The sequence below is a fragment of the Lagenorhynchus albirostris genome, chromosome 5 (genome assembly GCF_949774975.1).
Source record: "Lagenorhynchus albirostris chromosome 5, mLagAlb1.1, whole genome shotgun sequence".
NCBI lineage: Eukaryota > Metazoa > Chordata > Mammalia > Artiodactyla > Delphinidae > Lagenorhynchus > Lagenorhynchus albirostris.
In genome coordinates this window covers 116,724,440-116,741,430 of record NC_083099.1, presented here as the reverse complement: position 1 = coordinate 116,741,430, position 16,991 = coordinate 116,724,440, and the positions used below count along the sequence as shown (strand labels likewise).

General features: G+C 36.3%; 1 protein-coding gene across 1 annotated transcript in view; it reads left to right on the top strand.

Moving 5' to 3' along the window:
• The window catches only part of SAMSN1 (SAM domain, SH3 domain and nuclear localization signals 1), a 217,368-nt gene that overhangs the window by 149,913 nt on the left and 50,464 nt on the right, over nt 1-16,991 (top strand). Inside the window, exons 8-9 of the mRNA XM_060149064.1 lie at nt 1,696-1,822; nt 3,241-3,593. Of these exons, the coding sequence (XP_060005047.1) occupies nt 1,696-1,822; nt 3,241-3,593 (480 nt within the window). The remainder of the gene's footprint in view (nt 1-1,695; nt 1,823-3,240; nt 3,594-16,991) is intronic.

Below are 16,991 nucleotides of genomic sequence, written 5' to 3'. Positions count from 1 at the left end.
AGTGAAAGTCTTTTTCACAAAGAAGGGGGAAAGAGAATGTTATTTTTCTGCCAGTGTTTCAATGGAGCAATTAAGCTTTGTCTGTAAGATGAAGAGGTTGCCATAAGAAAAGAAGCACAACAACAAAAAATACTGTGCTCAATGGTTGTGCAATGCCAGCTCATTATTTCTGGAAGGGGCTAAAGATTAGAAAATCACTCTTCTTGAGTTGTAATAGACCTGTAAAGCTGAGTAACTCAGAAAGTACTGAAAAGGAATACTGGGGAAAATAACAAAAATAAATAGCAATAGAAATCGTGGTAAGCTAAGCATGACCTTTGGAAAAAGAGGAAAATTTTGCATATCTAAGAAAATCTCATCACAGTCCTCTCTGTAAGATTAAAATGATTTCAGTATTTTTCCATTTATTTAATGCAAACAGGTATGGCTTGCTCTGACAAAACATCCCATTTCTTATTTAGGTATTATTATGCAATCAGAACATCAAGTTTATGTTGGTTGTTCAAAGTCATTCTTAAAGACCAAGAATAAGAACTAAATATAATAATTAGAAACGTTTGCATGCCAGAGATCCTTTTCTTCCAAATATTTCTTTGGGCTTACAGTCTCTGTCAAAGGATTGGGAAGCACTGTTATAAATATGGCTCATTCAAACATTAATGAGGAAGCAAATCATTCAACTTTTAAAAATTGCAGCAACTATTTCTATGTCATTTATCAGCTGTTCGATGAAAGAATGAGGCAGAAGCAGGCAGAGAAGTATTTCTGAATCCTGAGTTTTCTGAATGAAAAAGAAGTATTCCTCTATGCATAATTTCTTATCTTGTTAATACAACAGAATACAGCTATCTTACCAATTAGTATAACATTTAGCACATAAAGTATTAATTTCCAAAATATTTTGAAATCTTTAAGAGAATAATATCTTAAAAATAATAGGTAAAAGCAATATAAATACAAATTTGTCAACAGTAAGCTAGCGAGAAATATTTCTGTATCTTCCAAAAAAAACTTTGAGTCATTAAAACAATGTTAATTCTTTTATCAATACTTTTTTTTGCCACAATAAACCAATGACTAAATACTAATGACTATGTACTAAAACATAACATAGAACGTTGTGGCTGTGTTTTTGCTTTTCTCAGTGTGTATCTTTTAGAAAGCAAGAGGCTATTTAAAGAAAAGTATATTGTTTGAAAATATTTTATACTTGAAATAAAATGCTGTTTTACCAGAAGTTTCCAAAATGAAAATAAAGAAAATTGTATTCTGCTTTTTTTTTTTTTTTTTAAACACTATCAGTCTATTCTAACACATGCAAGTAGCAACTTTCAATTTCTGGCTCTATCTACGTTATGCAGCAAAGGACTTTTTCCTGTCCACCATTTCACCTTGAGCAGGGGTGCCTCATTTATAGATTGCTCTGGATTCAATCCATTTTGCTGCATTTTAAAGTAAAAAGAAAAAAATTGGTTAAAAATTGCTCCGTCTTGTTATGACTGGCCAGCTGTAATATACTTTTACAAATTTGAACCTGCAAAAGGTGGTGTGTTTTCAAGTTATTGCTTAAATTGTCTCAGGCTACAGGTCAAGGTCATATTATTCAATTTTCCTATGTTTATGATCTGGACACATTTTATATTTAATTTTTTGTGGAGAATGATTTGTCTTTACCCCGAGCTGTGTTTGTGCTAGGCCATAAAATCAGGTGATGACCCCGCGGAATCCATGGGCACCTTAAAGAGACTACAGAAATTGGTTTGGACCAAGAAAGCCAGGGTGCCGAGTCTGAATGAGATGAAACCTACATCAATAAATCTCCGTAAGTAAGAGCTCAATGAGCTGATAAAAACGTTTTGAGGAAGAATTGGGGTAGCATATATTAATGAAGGACATTTTGATAAGGCCTTAAAGTCATCATTGAATGTTGAGTTTTTTGGGGTTTTTTTTTGCCAAGTTATTTGTGAAACAAATACCCTTACACTGTTCCTGAATTTCATCCATGACATTCCCTTTCCCCTTTCCTTCAGAACCAGACTCAGAGGAAGAGTAAGAGAAAGCTATGGGTAAAGCTCAACAAGAAAATAAGGGTCAACATTGTCCACTGTTCCCATTCCTTGGCCATAGAAAACAGTATGATTCAGTTTTGATGTGAGTGCAGCTAATTGGCAGATCGTGACATGCAACTTTGATTTTCATTTATTTACAAGAATGAGCTATTAATAATAATCTTTTGTTTATACCAGCTAAGCATTTGAACTTAAATAGATTCAACCATATGGCACAATTTACTAAGGGTAATATATGTTTCTATTTTCTATAAATGTTTTATATACTAACAGAAATTTCATCAGACCCTACACTACATGCAAATATAGGTCTCACTAATCAACTTTATAGGACCAAAGATTGTACCTTTTCCTTTTGTTTTCTCAGTCTTGTTCTTACTTTTCCAAAATATTTCACCATGAGACATACCACATGCATAAATCTCTTTGCAGATTGATACTAAAATAGAGAATTTTAGGATACCAAAAGAATTTCCAAAAATCTCTACTGAGATTTCATTCTTTTAAGTAAGGCAAAGATTTGATGTGCTTCTTTATGATACTCTCTTATACACATGACCTCAAAAATTAAAAATATTTAAGAATAGAAACATACCATATCATGCTTATAACATGTGGAGAACTTTTTTTAATTTGTATTTTTTCTACAGTGTCTTTCAGTACACTATTTGCGTGTGGCTTCCAGTCATTCCAGTCAAACTGGCTTTAATCATTATATATGCCTTCAAAAAATTTTAGGAAAATCTGTTTTTACAAAACCAGTCACTTAATATATCAAAGATTTACCCTTTAAAGAAATGCTATTGTAGGGCTTCCCTGGTGGTGCAGTGGTTGAGTCCGCCTGCCGATGCAGGGGACACGGGTTTGTGCCCCGGTCTGGGAAGATCCCACATGCCGCGGAGCGGCTGGGCCCGTGAGCCATGGCCGCTGAGCCTGCGCGTCCGGAGCCTGTGCTCCGCAACGGGAGAGGCCACAGCAGTTAGAGGCCTGCGTACAGCAAAAAAAAAAAAAAAAAAAAGAAATGCTATTGTAAAACTATTTTGTAAAATTATATGACTTCCTGGTTTAGCCTGTGATGTTCATTCATTTCTATTATATAAAGGGAATTATAATAGTCATAATTTCTACATGTGAAAAATTATCAGACCTCTTATTTTTCTTTACCATTCAGAAGATGAAGATGAAACATTGATTTCCTGTATGAAATTAGCCAAATCCCAAGAAAAGAGAGTTAATAACGTTAGTACAAGGAGGAAGGAAGAAATGGAGATTAGATTGGATTCTATTTCTGCATCACTGGTTAGACCCAGTACTTCAACTGGATGCAGCTTGGCCAAAATATTATCCCACAGTGGAGGTGAAGTTCAGATGTGGAAAAGCTGGAAGCCTTTCCCAGAAAACCCGCTGTGGACATATGTTGATTTCCAAATTGACCGGGTTGGACCCTGGGACAACTGTTTCCACTGCACTCACCACCCACATCTCAAGTCTTCTTGTACAGATATGGATCTCCCACACTCATGGGTAAGTTTGTAAACTACGGAAATGTATCATCTTATCTGGTTGTTTGTACTAGCTGGAAAGAAACAGATAACAAACGTACTATTCAGTCAAATTTATGAGTCTCTGGAAAGTTACCAGAGCTAGAGCTATCTTTCCAAAAAGCAATGCAGCTCTTGTGACTTCTGCTATCATGTTACTATTAGACATGTTCCTTGTGTTTGAATAAACTACTGCATAATATTTTCCAGGGATTTCTTTTTAACTAAAGGAAGACAATGGATGTTGATTCAGATCAAGAAGATGTGCGTTGAATTGTCTAAATTATTGCTGTTGTCTTGCAGTTTCACTGACAAATAATAACTAATTTAAATGAGCATTTTCTTTGTGCATGCTATTCTTCTAAGCACTTCACATGTATCATTTCATTTAAATTTCACAACAACCCTATAATGTAGGAAGTGTTATTCTACTATTAATTCCTTCCTATTTTACAATTGAGAAAAATGAGGTACAAAAAAGTTACAGGTACAACGTCACAGATCTAATAAGAAATGGAGCCAAGATCTAGAAACTAGACTAGGGATCCTGATTTAAGCTAATACATTATGGTGTTTTCCATATACTAAGCTAGGTCATAAGGCTATATGGTGCAAGAGAAAGAGTATGGATTTGGAGTTACACAAATCTGGGCTTGAATCCAACCTCTGCTATTTGTTTAGCTTGGGCAAATTATTGAACTTTTTAGTTTCAATTTTCTCAATAGTAAAATGGAAATAGTAATATTAAACTCATGAGGTAATTGACAAACTAAAATTAAATAACACAAATATTCTAAGATTTAAAAGTGTCTAATTTTTTTCAACTTGAACATAAGTTACTTATCTGCCTGGTATATTGTTTCCTTTAAAAACATTACCCTATCCCTTCAGACTCAGATCAAATGCTTTGTCTTCTAGAAAGCCTTCCTGGGTCATGCCAGACAGGAAGTTCCTTCCTTTGAACTTCTAGATCACTTAAGGGCATTATTCTTTCATTGTATAGGCATCAAATATATATTGGTGTCGCTGTGTGTCAGTACAATATTAGACTGGGGATGCAGAGCTAAACAATACATGCACTGCTCCTGTCTTCATGGAGCTTACCACACTCCGCACTGTAGTGAGATGAGTTGGACGTTAGTTTATTTGCTATAAGTAATTCATCTTTGTATCCACCATAGTCTCTAGAATATTATAGGCACTCAATAAATATTTGAGTAAAATTTGCTGACTAAATGAATGGAGTTTTAGAAACCAATGGACTTTGTTACCATAGATCTAGATAAAACTTTTCTTCTCATTCTTCTAACTGTCCCTATATTAATGCAATCGTACATAAACTCAGTTATTATGTGTGTGTGAGTGTTTGTGAATGCGTGTATTGATTTTGGTATATATACATAGTAATGTTTTTCTTTTTTATTTAGGTAGTTTTGCCTATTTTAGTACATAGCTAAATGATTAAGTAAGGAGTTTTTATCTGCAGAAGGTCAAACATATCTGCAGAGTGCTCAGAATTTCAGATGATAGTGTTCAGCATTTGTGAACAGGAAAACCTCAGTGGATTTGGAGAGAAGGTTCAAGAACATGTTAGAGTTAAATTGGTTTGGTAAACTTAATGAGACCCCTTGCACTCAGGGATTTGAGACATAGAGTGAAAGAAGTTGGATGAGTGCAAATTATTATTTTTATATTCTACACATATATGCTATAATAATAGCAAGTAAAAAATCTAGTTTCATTTTAGCATAGCTGGTATTTTTTTTCTGTAGTAATTACAAGGCTATTATTTGGGTTATACTTTAACTGTCATTCTAGGCAAGATACAGAAGGCAGATAGTGTTGAGGGAAAAGTCTTCTCAAATGAGTGTTACTTACTATCAATGGCAGGTAGTCAGCAGTGACATTTTTGCAATTTTATAGGGTAAAAGTGTGACCAGATTGTTTTCTAAATGTACCTACATATACAGATACATTGGAGCTGGGCCTAAACCCCACATTTTTGGGGAAATAAAACCAATCCACGAATTAGTTTCTCGATGTCAGAAATTTCAGCAATAGTGGATTGCAGTGTTTTTGATCCCATCATTAAATCAGAGTTTTGAGGTGGCCTGAAGGTGACTTGTCTTCCAGACAGTCCTTATTCACCCAGGTACACCTCCCTGCTAGCCCACTTCAGGCTCACACTCTCAAAGCTTGTTCTTATAGAGCTGGGTGTAATGCCAATGCTGACATCACTAGCAAAGTGAGATTGGGCAAACTCCTTACCCTCTTTAATGCGCAAATTCCAATTCTGTATTGGTTTCAGACCCTACTCATCTCTTTTCCTCCAAGTGATTCTTTGCATACTGAAAATACCCATTTGTAAAACAAGGTTATTGAGGTCTGCTGTGCAAAGGCTGTTGGGAAGATTAAATGAAATCACGTCAGGACTCAGTTGATAGTAGGTAATATTTATACCTAAATCAAAGGGTCAAGAGGCTTGTACTGGGCTTGGAAAGGAGCAACATTGTACTCAGTTGAGATACCATAAACAAATTGAATCCAGACAGGGAAATGTATTATTTGTGAAGGATTCTTCACAGAAGTCAACAAGGGGAGAATGAGACACACATAGATGTTTAACATGCAGTTTAGTTGTGTATAAGGTCTATGGGATCTGAGGAGTGGGGAGAGATATGTGATTACAGACTTGATATAAATTGAGAAAGGCAAAAGATGAGATTTATGAAAGTGTAAATTCCACAAGAGAGATGTGAAAGGAAAAACTACTTAGGGATGTCGATCTTTTCTAACATCCAAGATGAGTGGTGTTGAGAATTTCAGATGCATCTTAAGAAAGGTAATAGTGGAGGTAACCAAAAATAATATTTGTAGCCAAGTGTTTACAATCAACTTACAAGGAGAGTGATTGAAGTGTATTTATGAAATCCTGAGTGCTGAGAACTTGAAACATCATAACAAAAAAGAAGAAAGTGAGCCACAGACTTAGTTGGGAATAAGGGCAAGAAAGAATAAATTTGTGTGTTGCAAAGGAGATGAGGTCTTCCTTTAAGGTAATATTAAAAGAGTAGCTAATATATTTTTCAAAATCTCAGATACTTTTTTCAGATTTATAAGAAGAATAAATAGTTTATCAGATTAAGAAATGGAAGTAATCTTGACATGAAAAAGGGGAATAAATATCCCTTTTTCCCTTCAAATGTCTAAAATGTTCCAGAATCTATTTTATAAAAATAGTGTGATATATTTAAAAATGATAGTAACAAAATCTCTTTCAGAAAGAAGGAAAGTCAAAGGCCTGAAAGAACAAAACAGAGACCCATGTACAGAAGAATTCAAATGCAGCATAGATAGAAAAATTATAATAATGAGAAACCAAATTACATAAAAGTCAAAGAAAAATGAGTGAAGTTTATATACCAAATCTCAAGGTGAGAAAATAAACAAAGCTCTACTTAAAGCATCTTAAAATGCATAAGAAGAGGATGATAAGAGTGGAGCTGAAAGGTCTTATTGGAGTATTATGTGAACCCATCAAAATTGCACCAAAAGAGAAAGTATGGAGAATGGAAGATTTTTTTACAGAACTGTTTCAGTGAGAGGAACAGGATGTGTGCTAAAGTTAACCAAGAAATAAAGGAACAAAGATTTTACAGTTAACCTTTCCATTCAAATGGGAGTAGTGGATGTTCTAATTATTGACATAGAAAAATGTTCTTGGGTCCTACAGCCCCACTGCTAAGTGGTTTCAGAGTTGTAATACTGTACCCCCAAAACTACTGATCTATGGGAGAGAGGTGACAAAACCAGGATAAGCTATTTGTGCCTATCTTCTACTTTGTCTTTCTATTCTCAACCTTGGCAATCTCTCCCAGTATCTCTGACCCTAGTCTAGTCTACTTCCTTCAATCAACATGACATGTCATTACCAGATTAATTTACTTGACTAATCTACTTGATAAATGCTACCTGAATAATGATTCTGAAGCTCAGAATCATTAGTGTTACTAGTGCTGCCGCTCCCCTTACAAACTTTTAAGCATCTCCCCAACATCAACAGGTTCAAAAGCAAACTCATTCACCTATTCTGCCTTCTAACTAGATTCTCACCAGTCTCTTTCACACACACACTCTGCTATAAGCACAGTGATACCATCCTTTTGCCAAACACAGTGATTTGTTTCCCATCTTCATAGCTTTGTTTATACTGTTTTCTCATTTAGAACTTCCTTTCTTCTCTACCTGTTTGATGACTAGTATGGAAGGTTAAAAATACATATGGATGAGTAAGTATTCATGTGGTACACTTTGAAGAAAAAAATGTGTGAAAAGGAATGAGGATGAGAGGACCAGTAAAAAGAGAGTAAGGAGGCACGTGGTTTAGAAAAAATGCAAAATTAATTTCATAGGCTCTATTATCATTTTCTTTGTACATTAGTGATGTTAGATTCCTGACAAAAGTCTCTGTGTCCCACTGATGGGCATATTTTTACTGGCCCAGTGAATAACACATACCAAGAAGACTGTTCCCATATCCACGCAGAGGAAGACAGGCTATGAACCATCAATGCCTGATTCCTCATAGTTTAACGCCCTTGTATGCAACTCTAACAGCAAAAGCTATTTGTTAGAACAGCTTTAAACTTGTATCTGCTTACCTTGGAATTACGGCGGTATGGAAAGAGAACAGGTTTTAATGAATGGATCTGGACAACCTGTGAAAAGGAAGGCAGAGTAAATGATAATCTGGACTGAGAAATGCAGAAGGAAAAATAGGAAAATGTGATAGAAAAATACCAAAAGATATTTATACTTATTACAATCTGCACGGAAATTAATTAACTTGAGAATCAAGATTCTAAAAATAATTTAAGGTCCTAAATGAACAAGAACAAATAATTAATTATGAGTATTTTACATGACAAATTTTTAATTATAGCCAATGGTATTTGATGGAAGGAAAATTAACATTTACCCAAGAGAAGAATTTGAAAAATGGGAGATGCTGCAACAGCTTATTCATTCATTCATTTATTCATTCATCCATTTATTCACTCATTAGCAAACTCACGTCAAGTGCCTCCTAAGCCACTTAGGCTATGAATATGTATGTGGGAGGAAGAATCTACCATTTCATATTTATAATGAGAGTTTATGGGGTCTTATGAAAAAAGGTAAAAAGGAAAAACAAATAATCACAATCCTCAATATAAAAATTCACTAAGATGGGAAACATATTGTGATACTTGTATATAAAATAATCCTGGAGAAGATCTGGCCAGATGTGCAAACACATTTACATTAAAAAAGAGAAGTTGGGCTTCCCTGGTGGCGCAGGGGTTAAGAATCTGCCTGTCAGTGCAGGGGACATGGGTTTGAGCCCTGGTCCAGGAAGATCCCACATGCCACAGAGCAACTAAGCCCATTCACCACAACTACTGAGCCCGCGTGCCTAGAGCCCGTGCTCCGCAACAAAGAGTAGCCCCCACTCACTGCAACTAGAGAAAGCCCACGCACAGCAACAAAAACCCAACACAGCCAAAAATAAATAAAATAAATTAATTTTAAAAAATTAAAAATTTAAAAAATAAAAAAAGAAGTTATGGAAGAAACATTTAAATTATGAGACCTTATAATAATGCAAGATATCAGATTTATGGAAATTATTTAGGTTGAGTTTGAGGAGAGTAATTTGGAAATGTTTATGAAATGTTTAAATGTATTTTTCTAATAAAATCTTGTATAATAAATATAAAGATAAAATGAGAAAATGTAATTGCTCTGTAAGTGTGAAGTCTTATTCTAGAAGTCCAGGATAACTAGAGATATTTTTAAATTAGACTTTTGAAGCAGGACAATGTAGAATGCAAACGAATCAGATTATTTGGGCTAATGTTTGGCTTTTCCCAGTTACACAAACCTCATGAATATAAGTGAAAATAACAGACCCGTGGTCTAGTTCTAAAACTGTTATAGAAACCAAGAATCCCTCTTTTTCATGAATTGCCCTAAGGGTTTTATCCCACTTCTCTCTTTGTTTTGTTGTTGTTTTTTCTCTGTGCTTATTTACGCAAGTGCATCAAATTAAGGAGAAAGTTGAATTGGTACTCCCCAAAATAAAATCTTTCTAAAGTCTTCATAAAATATTTGTAATTTAGAATAGCTCTTGTGATAATGATATAGGACCCATGATAATCAATTAGAACTACATTTTGGCTTCTTTGGATTCTCAGATAGACAAAGGAGGACAATGAATGTCAATCTGAAGGGGACCCAGTTATGCTCATTGAACATGGGAGACCTCAAGTGCCTCCTTACTGAGAACCTAACTCTTTTGCGCGGTTCAGAAGAATAAAGCAAATCACTAATACTGGACATTGGCCTTTGGGAAGAGAGAGGCCTAAATGTTAGAACATTTTATATAATGAGCCTTGGAGAATGCCCCAAGTATTGGTAGAATTTCTTCTGTGGCAGAGAAGCAAGCTCAAAATTCAATTATTGCTAAGCAAGCTAAAGACAAAGTCATATTTTGAGTGTGCAGCATAGTGTGTCAGAAGCCATGTTACACATCAAAGGAGCACAGGTTGGAGCCAGGAGAGCCAGTTGTGAGCTCAACTCTGTCACTTACTGGGATCTCTCTGGGTCAGGATGCTTAATCTCCATGGCCTGCTACCTCCTCATCTTTAGAAAGAGGGAGAGCTATCAATGATATTTAAGACTCCTTTTTATCTTCAGTATTTGGGCTATGAGGGTACACCAAGGAAGATAAGGCCTATGTGCAGAAAGAGATTAGTACATAAAGATTTTCTTTCAGCTTTTTCAAAGCAGCTGTCTTCTCACTTTTCAGGTCCCCATTGTTGACCTGGTTTCTTTCTATTTTTTTTTTTTTTTACATAAGCTATTTTAGGTTTGGATTTTTATTTTCTATTCTTTTTCCTGACCAACTACATTTCCTCTGTCCTGGCTACTTCCTCATGTTCTGAACCAGCAACTATGTATGTGAATACAGACTTCACCTGGGATACAGCCAGATTCTCCTGACCATGAAAACTTCTTCATGAACCAAAATGTCTATGTTTCCATTCTCAGGAACTAAGAAGGTTTCTGCCACTCAAGAAGAACTATTTTTTTAAATCCTTTTGAATGCCATCTCAGAGGACAAAACCTTGTTTTGACAAATGGGCGGGTGAAGTTTAAGTACAATTGTAGAGGGTGGCAGAAGAGCAGGGGCCATGCAGTGTGAAGAGTGCTGGGCTGGAGTGAAACATCCTCTTCTGCCACCATCACCCATCTCTCTCTCTCGCTCTCTCTCTCTCTCTCTCTCTCTCTCTCTCTCTCACACACACACACACACACACACACACACACACACACACTAGGTGGCACCTTTGAGATCTTGTCCTGATCATGCAGACATGTCGATAAAATGACGATCATAATCTCCATTGAGTTAGCAGTTGACTATATTTCAGGTGCTTTTATATATGCTATCTTTGTGTTATGATTCAGTTAGGTGGTATTATTATTCCCATTTTAATGGTAAAAGAGATTAAATGATTTATGTAATGTAACAGTAGGTTGCAGGACTAGATTTTAAACCCAAATCAGTAAGAGTCCATTTTCCTGCAAAGAGCATGACTTTGTAACTTTCGAGATTAGGCTAGTAATGTATCTATACTTTCTCATCTGTGAAAAATGAAGACGTTAGTTCCCAACTTTCAGTATAAAATGAAATGATGCATTTGAAAGTGCCAATTCAAGATAGGGGCTTAATCACTTAATAAATAGAGTCCCTGCCTTTGAGATGCAGTATAACTTTTCCCACATTTCATTTTATACTGGCGCTGTGAACTAGGCAAAACATCACTGCCATCTTACAGATGGAGAAATTGAGGCGCATGAAGGTTAAGTGAATTACCTGAGGTCCCACAGCAGATGATGGCAGAGGTGGTACTGAACGTAAACCTCCTAACTCTCAGTCCAGACCTTTCCTATCACAAAGTTATCTTTAAATAGTTCAGCAGAAAGAAAAATAAACATGGTGGCAAAGAGGAGCTGTACATGGTGGAAACTAAGAGTAGTGGAGCCGAAGAAGCCTAGATTTGAACTGTAGCCTCACTGCTTACTGTCTGTGTGATTACTAAGTTACTTGAATTCTTTGAGTTTCAGTTTCTTATCTATATAGGCATAATGAAGATTTCGTTGTGGAGTTCTTGTAAAAATTGGATGCAAAATGTTTAACTATACCTGACACACAGTTGGAACGTAACGAAGAAGAGCTACTATTTCTAGTGATGATTAGTACTATTTAATTACAAGTTTTAATTATGTGTTTATAATTATTTACCTTTCATGCAGTGAAAAACAGCATTATGTCTACGATACGTCAGGTATTTCTCTGGGCTGTGGGACCACAAAGATGCCACACCTGATGTCAGAGTCTCACCATCAATAATTCTCAGCAATTTTGTATCATATGAGATAATGTTGTAGTAAATGTACATTTACTAATTTTCACTAATTTTTAAAATGTATAAGTATAGTTTGCCCAATTTTCTCCCTATAGATAAGAAAGCCAGAACTGCCTAGTTTGGGTAGGGTGAGACCCCGCTTATAGCTTCTCGGAGGTGCCCTGGTGACCCCACGCTTGTGAATCTCTGAGACATGCAGACAAAAAGAAGGTGGGGTTCAGAGTACACGTACTGGGCTCCCCATTGCCCTTTTCTGACTTTCCAAATTATCACCGTATCAGCAGTGTCTTACATATGTAAAACAATTTTAGCTTTTTAAAACTCCTTTCATATATTTTGTCATAGCCATATCACATATGCAGGTCATGGCATTTTATTTTAGAGTCAGAAGATAACTCTCAGGCATAACACACCTTCTTCATAAGAGAATGAAAAATGAAGGAAAGAAATTCATGTCCCCTTGCCTTCCTATGAAATTGTAAAGCAACTGGTTGAATTCACCCTTAAAGCCCTTATGAATATTCAGTGTAAGATCTTTATGCATCTCATGGTTCCCAGCTATTAAACACAACCACACTGATGAATAATTAGATTAGAAATATGGCCTTTTTGCAGTTCACCTCAAGCCCAACCCAAACTGAAGCCCACATCTCACCCACTGAAAAGGATTTTTAGCCAGGGTGCAAAATGGATTAAAGTCAGGAACTCATTTATTTATTCACTCAACAATTTGTTTTGAAGTATTTGCATTGTTCCAGGTGAGGAAGATACAATGTTGAGCAGAACAAACACTGCCAGCCTCATAGTCCAATCAGAAACAAAAATAGAAATAACCACACAAATAAAAATGAAATGGTAACTTTGATGAGAGCTATGAGAGCCACATGGCTCTATGGAAGCCTATATAGGTAGATTTGATCCAGCTGAGGAGTCAGGATACACTTTCAGGGGTGATGATGATTGAGCTCAAATCTGATGTAAAAAGCACAGGAGTTAACTAGCCGAAAGGAGGGAGGATGAGAGTCAGCATGGCGGGGAGAGAGAGCAAGAAGATGTGGCACAGGTAAGTACAGATGCGGTACAAGAAAAGAAAGGAGATAAGGCACAAGGGAGGATCAGACCACTTACGGCCTCATAGGTTATGCTAAATTTTGTTGTTCATCTCCTAAAAACAAGGGGGAGCTATGCAAGAAGTGTTTTAAGCTAATGGCTTGTGTTTTTTGTTTGTTTGTTTCTTGTTTAGATGCTTAAGTTTTTATTTTGAGAAGAGTGCTTTCCATACAGTGATGAAAACAGATTGGAAGAGAAAAATAGGTGCAAGATGATGGTGACTTGAACGGTAGTGGTAGAAAAAGAAGAGACGAACAGTTCTCAGGCTCGTAGACTTAGGTCCCCAGTATACACATTTCTCCAAAGGAAAGAAATGTCAGTTTTGAAAGCCATCTTTGGTCATGCAAACCAAAAAGCCCCTTTCACTTTAGGACATATGGTCACAGATGACAACGGAGAAGTGATACAATGACATGACTGTACATTCCAAATCTGTCCTTTCATTTTTAAAACTTAGAAGCTCATAGCCACCACAATGGCTAACGGAATCATTACCAATGGATAAGGAAATTTCATCCATTTGCCCCCTCTGACTCCACTTGGACATAGGCCATGGTTTCTACAAAGAGTGGCTTGGAGCCATGCAAGGTTTCAAGGGAAATTGGCCTTTCAGAGGGGCATAGGAATAGATAATGCATATTGCCACCATAAAAATCTCTAATGAATATTAAGGGTGGCTTTCATTTGTGGTGATTGAAATGAACCCATAAATTCTCTCTCTAGGGTGTGGGAATTTTTTTCCTCCCTGTGGAGAGATTTAATGGATTTGTGGCATTCTGGATGATTTGGCAAGAAATCAGAGGTACCTACGCAGTCACCCACAAAGGGCACTTAGTTTCTTGCATGGGATAGTCACCACCACAAAACATTTTCTGTAAGAACCCAGAATGATTGATGCAACCCACCGTAAGTCATGACAAGGTGTCAACTGAAAAACTAGAAAAAGAAGTGGTTAAAGACACCACAGCAGCTTTGAAAACAAATTTGACTTTTAGAGGAGGGTTATTTCCTTTTGGAAAAAAGTTAGACCTGCCACCTGCAAGAAATTTAGATTAGTTGTTTGTGGCGAGGGCCATCATATTTTGAGGCCACTGAGACCTCCTACTGCTCTCTGTATGGAGTAGATTAAACTGTTCCCACACAGTGATAAATATATCACAAAGATCCATAACAGGAATACAGTAAGTTGTAGCAGTTAATGGTACAATTTCCAGTTAAAACAATATTCTTAGGGTTTCATTCGCCAGTCCCCATTTTGTGTGTGCTATTTTTTGATAAGTTAATTTTTCAACGTTTGCAGAATCAATATCTTTCAAAGCTTTATAAAGAGTGAAAAGAATTAGAGGAAAGAGTTCTGGGGATCTTTGCAAGCTGTGTGGGCCTGGGTTAGCAGAACACACTCTGAAAAGTGCAAAAATAATCTGTGAACACAGCAGATAAAGATTCATATTAAAAATATCATCAGCTCTAAATTTTCTGTACACATGGAAAGAAAATGGGGAAATAACCCAAAGCAGCAATTACCCAAAAAGCATTCAGATTTTACGATGGAAAGTGGCAGAGAATCTCTATTCAGAGCAAATAACTTTTTAATGCTCTTTAATGCTAGACTTTCAATTATTGAAGTCAAAAGGTAATTTTATTCTGTTGGAGGAGTGTATTCCTTTGTGGAATAAATCTATGATCCTACTTTTTTATCCCATGAGTTAAGGCATTATGAAAGAAATTAACCCAAATGTCCTGCATTCTATTTATATGAAGGATTTATGACTGTAATTTAAGATACCAGATTCCTTTCTGACGTGGGATAACAAAGCTTGGTTCAGTGGGGAAATTTTTCTGAGCGTAGACTGGCTTCTCGATTAGGATTCCCTCGGATGGGAAACTTCTTTGTTGGTGAAGATTCTGAGTTGGAGGATAAGCCAGATGGTATAGGTTGCGATTTCTTCAGCTGTAAAACAAATAGGTAAGACTAGGTAACCACTAAGATCTCGTCCAGGATAAATATTCATGAATCAACTTTGTGAAGGAATAAATAGCAGTTGTGAATTATATTAAGCCATCATCTAGGGAATAGGACCTGATTCCCATGAAAATATTCCCAAACTCAGAGCCTTATATTTTAATATGTAAAATGGTGAACACCTTTTAATTTATTTTTATCCAGTTTTAAAATAAATAGGCAGGAGGAAATGTGTAGTGCTCTTCTAACTTGGATGTCTTGCCATTGCATGCTTACTAGAACTCAATGCTGCTTGGATGTGAAAACTTGATATACTTCTATATAGGAGTGGGACTTAGGGAACTCATTCTAGATGAGAATTAGAGGGTTTGGAAGCCTGAAGATTTGAAGGAGAGAAAAGACATTGAAAGAAAGAATCACAGTATGTCTGATGATTCCAAATAAAACAATCTGCCTTAAAATCTGGCTAGAGTATTATGTTTTAAAACTATTTCTCTGTGTGTGGTTTCATGAACCAACCACATCGGAATCACCTACGGTATTTGTTACCAAGGTCTGCCCACTCCAGATTACTGAATCAGAATTTCTAGGATGAACATTCTTTGACAAACTCTTCAGATGATATTTTTATGTTCACCAAAGTTTGAGAATCATCTCTGCATAGAAGAAAAGAATTCCCTGATTTTTCAATTTCACCTTCACCAATCCAGGAAGTCTTTTTGAGAAGCTCTCATATGTATATCACTTTCAGAAGTTATTTAATCTCATAAACACGACAATCCCAAAAAGTAGATAATTCAATTTTCCAAATGAGGTAATAGGCCTCAGAAGGTTGAGGAAGTTGCCCAAGCCCTGTTACAGGGCCAAGCTGGGATTTAAAGTCTTCCAAGTCCCCTACCTATAAGATAGTCAAGTCACTTTAGGGATCTCACACTGAGAACACAGCAAAGGAATGCACTGGGCAGCCGTTGGGAATTCTCAGTGCTAAAGACTCCTGTGATCAGCCTATATGGAAGTGTACAGAGCCCTTAGTGGGTGCCACTGATATTTCCCCAGAAATAGTTTTGTGCTTTCCAAACTGATTTGGTTGAAACTCCTATCAGAGAGTGTTTGGGACTTTTGGTAAATCACAGAGTAGAAAAACCCCTGGACAGAGGGTATAACAAATGACCAGGCCAATTATGTATCTTCCAGATTTTACAAAATGCTTTTGAATATAAATAGCTCTTATGATAATACTTATTTTTTTAAGTCACTTTCTAAATAGAATCTGATTTTCTTAACTGGGTCATTGTTGTTTTCTTTTGAGCTTAATATCCAAGCTGGGTAAAAACCATTCACCTTACTCATTGGTGAAACTTTCCCCAATTTATGGGTGACTTTCATTTTTTATGCTCCCATTTCTCAACTGTCTCTTCTGCCAACTCCTTAATACAGATGTTTTAGTGGATTGCCTTCCTATTGTTCTAGTGGCATGGAACTCTCTGCCAACATTCCTCTATGACCTAAGGCCCTTAACACAGTGTTCTACCCGATTGCTGAGGAACAAAAATCATTCCCTCTGTCAGAGAGTCAAAGAAAATGTCCAGTTTTGCTAATTACAGAGCCCATTTACTTTAGTAAGAGTTTCCAATATCATTTGGTCATGATCATTAAATCCTGAGATGTTTGAACCAAGTTGATAGGTTTGAATGGGATCTTGAGGTGGTATGTGTGTGTGTATGTGTGTATGTGTGTGTGTGTGTGTGTGTTTCTTTGCATCATATAACACTAACATAACTCAAAAAGAAATATGTGAAAAAGGTTTCATTTGATTCTCCATAGCCAACCTTCC